Below are 12,507 nucleotides of genomic sequence, written 5' to 3' on the forward strand. Positions count from 1 at the left end.
CAGTACTCTTGATGAATTTGGCTACAATGTTTTGGCTTTTCATATTGATGTCTGGATCTTGATTTGACAGTAACTGTTGGTGGTTAAGTATATTACTTGGAGCAGGTCTGCTTTCTCATTCCTGGCATGAGCAATGAGCATTGTAACGTTGCCATAAACACTGACCTTTCTGCTACTCGTCTTGTTCTTTGAAACAGCTGTACATGTCCTAGTCATAATGCTATTTGGTATTTGTTAAACTGAAACTTCACTGAATGACACATTGCTGTCACAGTAGGGGGCAAAGTATTTAAGAGGAAGAAAGGAAGGAGTCCAGGTAGCCTTTTGGTATCAGTTGAGATCAGAATTATAAGTTTTACCCTACTTCAGAAGTAGAGGATTTGTATAATGTTTTCATGTCAATCCATGAGCATGTCTATCAGTGTGGAATTAGAAAGTTGATTTATTAAAGGCAACAGACTGTTCATTTTGCAAGGGAAATTGCACTTTGCAAGGGCTATAGCCCCAGAGCTTAGTGAATAAGGTGAAGGTCTACTGACTTCCATCATCCAATCACATGCAAGCAAAAATTGTGTTTTTTTTTTTTTACTTCCTTACATGTGATTTGGTATCCTCAACAAAGTTCTGGGTAAAATTTCCTTGTACAGTGAATCGTCTATTTGCCTTGTATAAATCAACCCATAGGCTTCAATCTAAATTGTAAACTTTGTGTATATCACATGTGTACCACGTTTTAATTGGATAGGGAAAGATCCATGCAAATAGGTTTACTGTATGTTTTCATTTTTTATTTCATGTAGCAGTCATATGGTCCAGCCTTTTTGTTAAGTTTGTGTCATGAATAGTTACACCAAACATAGAATTGCATCTATCACCTGGGAAATGTATACACAAATACACACATGCTGCCTAAATGTAATGGATCAGAAGGTAACTTAAAGAAGATTATTCTTAAACTTGATCTGTAATTTTTGAGGGAAATGATAAGTAATGGAATAGTGCTTTTAGGAAAATGTTGTCTCTATAACATTTAAACTTCCTTTCAGCCCTAGTGTGATAATTGAGCTGCTGGTGGGCAGGGGAGAGGATTTAGAAAAACAAGTAAACCATTGGAGATTGATGTGATCCGCTTCCTCCCCTGTCAGTGGTGAATCAAGATCACCTACACAAAGTGGCACATCCCCCCTTTTCACTTCTAGGGGCTTGATTTACCAAAAGCAAATAGCTGTTCATTTTGTCAGGGAAGTTCCACTCTACAAAGAAATTTTCCCCAGAGCTCAGATACAAGATGAAGCTCTGCTGACATCCACTGCCCAATAATGTGCAAGCAAAAATACTATTCATTTTCAATTTTCCTTAGATATTCTTTGCAATGTGAAGTTTCACCCCATTCACTAAGCTCTGGGGCAAATTCCCTTGCAAAGTGAACAGCCTATTTGCCTTTAGCAAATCAACTCCTATGGGTTTTCTGAGGAAGTACTAGACATTTTTCATACAAAGCAGTGGACTTTAGTATATGTAGAACAAAGTTGTTACAGTTTAACTTTACAGAAAAGACAAAAAAGAAAAATCGATGCCATCTGCAACATTTTGTTGCTTTTTTTTCTGAAAAAATAAATAAATAAAAAAGCTAATATCTGAATAATATAGAAATGTAAAGGCAATCATGTTATGTCCAAGTGCATAAATACATTATACTAATAACTCACAGGTAACAAGTTAGTGGCTCCCGTTTCTGGGGGATCGCCCTCCTGGAAAGATTTGCTTCCTTTTTCAGCACCTTCTACTTCATGCCATGTCTGATTTCCCTGGATGCATTTCTAATGCTTCAATCTATTTATGCATGCAAATATACTGCAGGTGTTTATCTTATATCACCTGGGTAGTTTAAACCTGTATTCACACCTAAACAGTATATTCCTAGTGATTTTAAAGCATTGTGTGGGTGTATACCAGCGTTTTACAAGCTTTGTGCAAGAGGTTTTGTATCAAGCTTCAGGCATTTGTTTCCTGAGATTGGCAAAAGGAGGAGGGCAACTCCAGAGGAGGAAGGAGTTTTTCATGCACAACAACATGCACGAAAATGCATGCAAACATGTGTGTCATGTGTTTACAGGCACACCCATTAACGGCTTTACTCAAAAAAAGCTTGCATACTTTTTTCAGCATAGGAAATAGAGGGTTGGGACAACTTAACATACATGTGTAAACAGGCACATGGAGAAAGAAGAATTGTGCATGTTGATCTTAGTTACACGTAGGAAAATAAGCTTAAAGTAGTTCAAAAGGTGCAAGGTATTTTTTACCTTCATGATTCTATGTATTACCTGAGCCCCCTCTGGATCCAGCAATGTGCAGGAGTGCAGCGGCTCTCCCAGGACTCTCCCTCCTCATTGGCTGAGACAGCAGCAGGAGCCATTGGCTCCCGCTACTTTCAATCACAGCCAGTGAACTAATGAGGAGAAAGAAGAGGTGGGCCGAGCCACGCTCTGTGTGTAAATAGACACACAGAGCAGCGGCTCAGGAATGAGCCTGCTTGGGTTCCCCATAGCAAGCTGCTTGCTTTGGGGCATTCAGCAGAAGGGAGGGGCCAGGAGTGCCGCCAGGGGATCTGAGAAGAAGAGGATTGGGGCTGCTCTGTGGAAAACCATTGCACAAGGTAGGTAAGTATGACATGTTCATTATTTTTAAAAAATTGTCTTAAAATCACTTTTTTTAAAGCGCTCAAGTGTGAATGTGGGCTTAGATCTGTTCAGTGCACTGTACCAATGCCTAGGCATAAAGTTTATTTTCAGCTTCTGTCAGTTCCTGACCACTTTGGTGTCTCAACTTACTTTCTTGACTGTCATTCTGGTTTGACGCCATTTTCATTCATCAGCTGACTACTCCAGGATTACAAATGGTTCTGATAATACTTTAATACATTTATTAGAAGAACAGAGTAAATTCCACTCACATTTAGTGAAGTAAAAACAGGCACATCTATAGCCCATGTCCGATGTATGGAGAGCCAGAAGCTCATGCTGTAGGTAGTTTGGCTGCCACTCTGCTGGATCCATGGCTGACTGGATGCTAAAGAAGGATCAGAGCAAGGGATGGAATGCAGGTGGAATGCTAATGGAGCACAGTGTAGAATGTAATGACATCACCGGATGTGATTATGACGCATTTCAGAGCATGTGCATGGAGAGGTAGGACATTGGGCACGCTCCTTTGTCAAAACTACCTACAGCATGAGTGTCTGACTCTCCATACACCGGACACAGACTATAGATGTGCCTATACCTACAGCATGAGTGTCTGACTCTAGATACACTGGACACGGACTATAGATATGCCTGTTTTTACTCTGTTCTTTTAATAAATGTATTAACAGTCTACACACTGGCAGCTCTATGTTCTTCTATTTACATGCATCTTGGAGATCGCTTTCTATCTCTGTCAGAAGGTTTGTCGTGAGGTACTGACTAGATTGTCATCGTGCAACCCCATATTTGGCTGGACTTGTTCACTATTAGTCTCATACACACTGCTACATCTTGAAGAGATTTCCCTCATCTTGCGCCAACACAACCTTTATGTATCCATCTTGATGACTGCAACCTTAAACAGCCATGTTACAATCTTATGAGGTCAGCAGCGGTGAATACCATTAACACTTTAGGATCTGTATCATCAGCTGTAGATATAAACTCTGACCAATGCACAGAAACTCCATCCTACCTATGACACCATTAAATGTATCATCCATGCATATAAAAATACTCCGTTTATGTAAGCGTGAATAGGTATTGGCTGTAAGGAACAAAAATTTATTTTTTTTCCATTCCATCATCACAATTGCGAAGTTATAAATTAATTGTTGTTGGCCCCATCCTTCCACTTCTTCGAGTTATTCAAGAAACGAGGACAGATTACTAATAGTTCTTCTGATTCTTCTGTGCTATAGGCTTTCTTCACCATTCAGTATGTACTACTTTCATTTCTGTACAGGAAACTTGTAAAGGATTCCTCTGCTGACTTGACTGTTTACAGCAAATGGGTATTACGTCTGGTTGAGTGCAGTAACATGAACATCTGGAGAATGTGAAGTTGTATACATTCATTCAGCTTTGAATGAATGTATTTCCACTTTAGAAATACATTGCATATTTCCATCTTCTCTGAGAAATAAATTTGATTTTGTTACCCTCCTGTTCTACCTTAAAATGTCATATGAAGCTCAGGGGATTAAAACAGACACAGGGACCTTTTTTACCAAATGATACTGTTACACTGTGTTTGACTGTAAGGAGATGCTCAGCTGTTGAATGCATACCAAAAATGGCTATATGACTATCTGCTTACAGACTCCAGCCTGTTCCTAATATATCTCTCTAGATACTATAGCAGGCAGATATTTCAGAGGCTAAGAGAAATGGCAGAATGTGTCTCATAGCGAAAGAGGTGATTCTGTTTTCAGGGGAAATAACAGAACAGGCCCTATATTTAAAATACATCAATTTATTTTCTTCGGTGCAGTAACCAAATGAAGGAGTAATAGGAGACTGACAGTAGAAAGATAAAGGAGCTAGCACAGTAGCACAAAACAAAAAGAAGTTGAATCTTTTAAAAGAAGGAATTACTCTTTGTATATATAAACTGCTGAATTGTGCACTTTACTAGCTCGAAATACTAAAGCTTTAATTCTGTACATTACAAAGCATTTGGTTATAGATTAAAAGCAGAGATATAGCACTAGCACCTTACTAAAATATCTATATTTTTTGTCAGAACACACAAATGAGAAGCTTATGTTCTTTACACATTAATGTGTTTATAATACAATACATTTTTCACTGTTTCTCACTGTACAAAGTAAAGTAAGTGGAACAGCCATTAACATTATCTAAAGCCATATAGTTTTTTGGGTTTTGTTTTGGATAGAGTAGGGAAAAGTTTAAACTGTTGTTGGGTTATTATGGATGACTGTGTCCCCACTTTATGAGATCCTTATTGCTTTAGGAGTGTATTGTTGATGCAATAAAAAAGAAAGAATACAACAAACAAATGAAATCAAATCTGGTGGTGATCCTAGAAGGGTCTAAGGACCACAAGTTCAAAGCTGAAGTTTACAAAAAAAAATGTTTTTCCTATCTTAACTGTAATGTACTAACTTACCTGTAATGTTCCATGCCATGCGGGCTGCTGGATCTTATAGAAATACTCTCTGCAATTTGCCAGATTTTCTTCCTGGCAATGAACGTTTGCCACTGCGACAGTTAGTAGCTATGGTTCTTCAGCAAAAACTGCATTAGAGATGGTCCAAAGGGGGGACCTCCTTCTCTTTCCTTCTCCATTAAGAACAGGTTTTTTTTTTTGTTTACACTGAATGTAATATGATCTTTGAATGAGGGAGAGTCAGATGAATGACAGGATCATCTCCACCGTATAGTGTAAAAAATGAAAGAATGTTTCTCAGTGGGGAAGGAGGAAGGACAGGGATGCCATTAGACTGTCTCTAATACAGTTGAGCCCAAAGACCCAAACCTATTATACATCGTAGCTCCAAAAATTCAGCGCCAAGAAGAGGACCGGGCAACCTGCAGAGATGATTTCTACAGGACCCTGCAGCCTGTAAGAAATGGCACATCCATCATTACAGGTAATTTAGGTTACTAAAGCTGTGGAGAAAAATAAAAAATGAAAATCCGCTTTAATCCATTGCCCAACGGATAAAATTCAAAACACTAACAATAACGTTTAACCTGTCAAAGGTTTTGTATACTTATATAGCTCCGTCAATTTTCGCAGTGCTTTACATACAATATATACTGTACATTTACACCAGTCCCTACCCTTAAATAACAAGATCAATAATCAGCACAGTGGCTAAGTGGTTAGCACTTCCACCTAGCAGCACTAGGGTCATAAGTTCAAATCCCAACCATGGCACTACCTGCCTAGAGTCTGCATGTTCTCCCTGTACCTGTGTAGGTTTCCTCTGGGTTCTTCAGTTTCCTCCTACACTCCAAAGACATGCTGGTAGGTTAATTGGCTCCTGTCTAATATGGCCCTAGTATGTGTTAGGGACTAATGTGAATGTACAATATGTACAATATATATGTAAAGCACTGCATAAAGTGACTGTGCTATATAAGTACCTGTAATAAAACAGTTCTATGGTCACGGCTTACACACAATTTTATAACATCAGCATTGTTATAGCAATACAAGCAATTTTTATTTTTGACAATACAATATAAGCTCACCTGAAAAACCTCCTTTCATGTTGTAAGTGCTGCCTGACTACTGGCCATCTCCTTCCACAATTTCTTGGGTTTCCTGCATGCTTTGGAGCTACTCCTGTGCTGGTACTTTCAATTTCTAAGCACTACACATCCCATGGTACCTTGCTGCCTGCAAGCAGTGAATTCTGTACTGACTCCGCCTCCTTAAACTCCTCCTCTTGGCACCTCTGTACTTCAGAAGGCAGGCTCTGTGAAATGTATGACACTGCAGTGCCTACCCACAGGGCATAGTGACTACGTGTCACAAAATTCAGCGAAGTAATAGTGTGGAGATCTTCACAATGTAAGTTTGTAAACTTCAGGATCATTCAGATTAATAGTCGTAAGCTAGAAATAATTGAAATACAATGTGGAAATTAATATATGATTTGAAATTTCCAAAGATACTCTTTAACAAAATCACTAATCGTTTGGCAGATAAAACAGTTCACATTTAAGATATGCATTTAGACATAAGCCTTCAGGTCTACTTTAAGGCACTCTGGCCTTAAATTTTGCTAGTTCCCTTGGCAGGACAAAAATGCTCATATAGAGAGTTTTGTACAGTAAATGAGTTTAGGAGTGTTTGGAAGCTTTTATGAGAGTTCAGGAGCAGTCAGTGTTTATTTCTGCCAAAAAACTGCTCTCAACAAAGCACACCAGAAGGGTTTTTTGCCTCTATACTCCTGTAGAAGCAGAATTTTTTTAAGCCAGTGTGCATTGATTCTAAGATGAATTGACAGGATATGTGACTTATTGTGTAAAAGACACACATTTGCTGTCCACTTAAAGCAGTAGTAAACCCCCCCCAACCCCCCAAAAAAAAAATATCCCTGCAAAATTGCATCATAATGTACTAGTATGCATCACATCACAATGACAGACTTGTCTTAGAACAAAGCCTTCCAGTGGCGCACTGTCACCTCTGACAGGGCTTCCATCTTCACCAGGTCTTCCTTCTGGGCTCACGGACTCTGGCCACTTGATTGGCCAAGCCACTCCTGTGCATCCACATGAAAGTCTCGGCCTCGGCACAGAGCTCTAAAGAAAGGGCACGGGTATTCCGTTCCTTCAGAGCGCAAGTACGGATGACGTCATCGGCTGCAGGGACTGAATATTTCCTAAACGCTGCATGGTTAGGAGATATTCTTTGTACCTACGGGTAAGCTTTATTATAAGTTTACCTGTACGTACAATTGTCCAGTGGGAGTTTACTTCCGCTTTAAAACAGTACTAAATATTTTACAATAGTGGACGCAGGAACTAATATCCAATACAGTAAAATATTTCATAAGTTTGTAAGTTTTTATTAGCACATTATGTATTCTGTGGCATATGTTAACACAAATACATCTTCCATAGGGATGTCTTTTGCAAGCTTTGGAAGATGCATTTGCAAGACAGGCAGTTGTGTATGAATTTAATTTCAACACATGAAACTGAAAGAATGTAAACTGTACCAGTGAAACATGGTACATAAAATGCAAGTTTCAGGCAGTGTAAAACTGTGTCAAGACATATTAACATTAAGGTATTAGCAAGCCTTAAACAGGACATAGTGTCTGCCAATCCTGTACTGTAAAGGGCGCAATTGGAAGAGTATGTGTAGTGTTTTGTCAAGGCTGCAGAGTACTACTGGTGCAAGCCTTTCTGTTATTTTCATCAAACTTTTATCTGTAAACTTACCTATCCAGGGAACACGGGCGGACTGACCATTCGAGCACTCGGGCACTGCCCAAGGGCCTGGGGTCAGTAGGGGGCCCCATGAAATGCCCCTGGTACCTTTTATAGGCTTTTTTTGAGTGTGGGCAAGGGCACAGGGGCCCCATGATCCCCTATTTCCCGGAGGCCCCATGAGTTATCAGTCCACCCCTGCCAGGTAAACTAGTGGGGCATGCAGGGCTTATGTAATTGTAGAAAGTAGAACTAACAGTGGATATGATGTTAGCAAATGTGAAAAGACAAAGTAGCAAGAAGGAGCCATGAACTAAGCAGCGATGATCAGATGAAGAAGCCCCAAGTGCAGTGAAGATCCTCAGCAGTAACTTAAACAAAATAAAATGGCTGGGTACAACCCTACCAAATGGTTTTGCACATATGTAGGGTAACTAATATCACTACCATGGAGGGCTCATATGGTTCTTTTGCAATGGGTCATGTACTTATTATTATTGGAAACCTTGAATCAGAGAGCTGAGAATGATAGATGTCTGGCATTCATGTTTCTCCTTTTATATTTTCTGAAACATTTCTGGAACAAAGTATATTTCAAATAATTTCAAAACTCCTGATCTGAATACTTTTCCTGGACAATAAGTCAAAGTAGTAAAGCCATAAGATTAGCATGACAGGCAGACTACTAGCATTTTTAGAAAGATTTGTAGAGGTTTGCTTTAAAAACTGTCACAGCCGTTAAATTGGCTATGAATTGTTTACATTTTCTTAAATACCTACAGCTAAAAACAGGGTCACTATTAATTATGTCGTTATGCGTAGACAGCCATATTGGGTAAGAATGGTCCAAATCCATAAAAGGATCACTCACTTTATATTTAGCATCACTAGCTATGTTGTAACAGTCAGAAAATGGCAGTGTAAGCCAAAGCCAGCAGCCGGTTGTGATCTCCTTGGAAACATTTACCAAAGATGATGGTTTCAATCAGGATATAATCAAGCATGACAGCAATTTTTGAATCATACATGCTATGAAATCCTGTCAGTTGCCAGACATCAGCAGCATGTGTGAAAGCATTAAGTGATGCAAAGAAGGATCCCTTCTTCAAGAACAGAATGTCAGTAATGCTGGTGTTGACCCTTTCCCTAAGTATGCATTCAGTCTATATGTATTATGTATTATCATTTGGCCAGGGGCAGTTAACAGCTATCTCTGTGCATTTATTCTTTCGGATTAAAGTATAGAAATACCAGGTGACATAAAATGTTCATGCTTTGGAATACTGGGATTAAGATGACATGAAGCGTCCTTGGGGGGTAAAGGTCTGCACAAAAATACTTTTCAGAGTCATCCAGCAGACATGAAACCTTTGTAAATCTTTCTGGATAAATTGTAATCCACACATTTTATGTCTATTACTCACATCAGTATTTTAGTTATACAGTTGTTTTCTACTTCTATTTGTAGACAGATATAAACAGCTTGAAAGCTTCAGTTAATGTCAAGTGCCCTTCAAATACAAGCATGAAGTGCAGTTTTTCAGATTCTGGCTCATAAAATATCCTTGTACATCACTGTAATAAAGTAAACCAGAATATCAGGGACATGTGGATTAATGATGAAAAACTTGGAAGAAATAATACCATAGCTGAAATGCATACTTAAAAGGATTTCTTTATAGTTTAGTATTAACTAGTCACTGAAATGATCACTTAGTGGTTTTCTCTTATTAAACTGACTCATAGACAAGATAATAACATCATCAGTACATGTTAAGAACACTAACTTTCCATGAGTTACTTAAAAGCCAAAACATTACTTTACGTTTTGGATAAATGTAAAGAAGGGTTATCGACTCTGTCAGTTTTTTATTTGGTATCTGTGTCCCCTCTTGGGAGATTCATATTTTAAGTTTTGTCCTGGTAACCATTGTCATCAGGACTAAAAAAAGGAAAAACATGAGTTGTCACAGTTGAACAGAGGGGATATCTTCCAACGGGGACACCTTTGGCAGTTACAACTGTCTAAGAAAGGATCCTCCCCACTTTGGAAATGTTCCTCTTACTTTCTGATGTGTGTACAGTTAATGAAGTAAATCAGACATGGGTGGCCAAAAATCCTGGCAGGGGCTTAAAGAGTAACTCCACTTATGTTGAGATAAAAACATTCCTCTGTAGGTGATAAATGTACATTGCAAATATTTTAACAAACTTTATTGCAGATTCCTACCTTTTGTTATTCTGAAAAAATAGCTGTTTGTCTGTGTCCATGTGCAGAGTGAATCTGCATGGGAGTGTTTTCACAATTATCAAACAACTGCTGCACTTGCAGGGCTCTAATGAAGAAATTGTCAGGGTCTTCATCCCTTTAGATGTAATTTCCCTTTGATATAATCTCGCCAAAACTGACATTTTGATGCAGGGGATGCCAAAATCAGACTTATATCCTAGTACAGACTTCTGGGAAAATCAGTGAGCCAATCACACAAGCAAGAAATTACATTTCTGGGGGGATTTCTCTACACCATCTGTGTACAGAATGCCTCCAGGTTGTCATATTGCATTTTACAGAAAATTACAGTGCTGCAGATTGAAAAGGAAAGGTAGTTTTTAATAACATTAAATCACAATATAACTTGTGTCGTAATTGTACATGCTATATTATTTTTTTTTTATTTGCTATTATTTCCTCACAAAAGTGGAGTTACCCTTTAGCTATTTCCCAATCTATCCAAAACGTTGAAATAGTGTTGACGTTAAATATATATAATGTACTTGCTACATCATGCAATATCATATGTATTGCTCAGAAATGATTAGCAAAATAACAGGTTTAGCTACAGTAAACTGAAATCTGATTGGTTAATATAAGATATTAGACTTTGCCCATTTTCTTTCTATCTTCTTTCAAAATAATGCCGAAAGGATTGGGGGATCATTGTAATTAATGTGGTGAAATACAGGAAATGCTTTTGTTCTACAAATTTATCTCTTAACAGTATGTGGATAGGTGGTCATGTCTATACGACACAGCCATGAAATATTCACTTCAGGCCCTGCCCAAAGGATAAAAGTAGCTATAAATTATGATTTTAAATACTGTAATGACCACTGCAGTCTGGTCCTTCTATCATTCTTGATGCACCTCTAGGGAGTGAGAAATATTTGATATCTCCCCAAGTTGCTATGTTGGATTTGGGTTATTTGCATGCTTTTGTAACCATCATGATGTCTGGTTTACAGTGAGAAGGAAAATCATTAATACCAGCTCATAACAAATCTTTCTCGACTAAATCAACTCTCTTCTTTCTCTCTGCAGGTCATAGCCAACACTGTTGCCAAGTTAGTATAAAAGCATTATTATATGTTGTTTGGACCCTTTGTATTGCTGTGTGCATTTGTAGATGGCATGGTATGTAGTGTTAATGTAAGAACATAACAGAAATAGGATGGGACTTACTCATCATGCTAGCCATACGCAACTCAAATTTTGTCCAATTTCTGCTGAATCGGGCTAAACTTGAGCTGTGGGTGTAGCAGTGCAGATTCCTTTAGCCACGTTAACTTTGATTTATAAATCAGTATTATACAGCTAGCCTTAACATGTAGATCAGATGCTGTTAAAGCTTGCATCAGTGGTGTGATCTCAGCGAGCAAGTAATAGAAAGATTGCCATACAGTATATGTAAAGCTCATGGACCAATAATTCAAAGCTACAATGCAAAGTGAGTTTTAAATATTCTATTTGGTTCCTGACAAGGTACAACAGAGTCTGCTACTAACAGAGCTGTACATGGGTATAGGAGTATTTCGCACTATTGGTAAACCAGTGGTTGATGCATCAGTTGCAATACTAACATAACATAACTAAATCTCTTTAAAGGCCTGCTGGGGATATTTAACTTAATGGCTTCTTAGACTGTCATGGGGCTGCATTAAAAAAGGAACCTTTCTGGAATCTACGAGGCCAGGAAAGACCCAAAAAATATGGCTAGAGAGTAAGAGATTTTTGATTATGCAAAAAAAAAAAAGTAATGTCCGTCATTTGACTATGCATGATCATAATGCTTTTTTCCACAATATATGTTCAGGCATTCAATAGCCTGTAGTGGCTCCTTTAAGAAAAGGGGGGATGTGATAGATTAAAATTATGGAAAAGAAAACTATCTGAAAGTAACCAAATTTTGAGCATTGTTCTAATGTCCGTAATCCAGTTGCATGAACAAACTTTGCCTGTGAACTCTACCGAGCAAAAAGCTATCTGTTCCAAAATAGGTAATTGATCAGAGGTGATTTTAGTAATTTAATCATTAAGTTACACTTGCAAACACATATCTAGCTTGTTCATGTTTTATTCAATTAATTTGAATGCAAGAATGCAGATCAATGCACCCAACATATAGCCAAATACATGAGTAAGACTTTAAAGATCACTCTTCATCAGTTTAGTTATCATTAGCAACCCTATTGGGAAAAGCACAATCTACATCAGTATAATTTTACAAACAATGGTAAAACACAGACTATTTCATTTGTAAAAGCCATCACAAGTACAATTTCCTCC

The 12,507-nt window shown here is 38.2% G+C and overlaps 1 protein-coding gene across 3 annotated transcripts in view; it reads left to right on the top strand.

Moving 5' to 3' along the window:
* The window catches only part of LOC149462707 (LIM domain-binding protein 3-like), a 138,263-nt gene that overhangs the window by 105,685 nt on the left and 20,071 nt on the right, over positions 1 to 12,507 (top strand). For all 3 annotated transcript variants that reach the window (XM_089676494.1, XM_089676492.1, XM_089676493.1), the window contains one exon: positions 11,263 to 11,285. In XM_089676494.1, coding sequence (XP_089532620.1) covers positions 11,263 to 11,285 — 23 coding nt within the window. The remainder of the gene's footprint in view (positions 1 to 11,262; positions 11,286 to 12,507) is intronic.

Source organism: Staurois parvus, unplaced genomic scaffold (genome assembly GCF_062004578.1).
Source record: "Staurois parvus isolate SC_StPar_1 unplaced genomic scaffold, SC_StPar_1.0 ptg000170l, whole genome shotgun sequence".
NCBI classification, from domain to species: Eukaryota; Metazoa; Chordata; class Amphibia; order Anura; family Ranidae; genus Staurois; species Staurois parvus.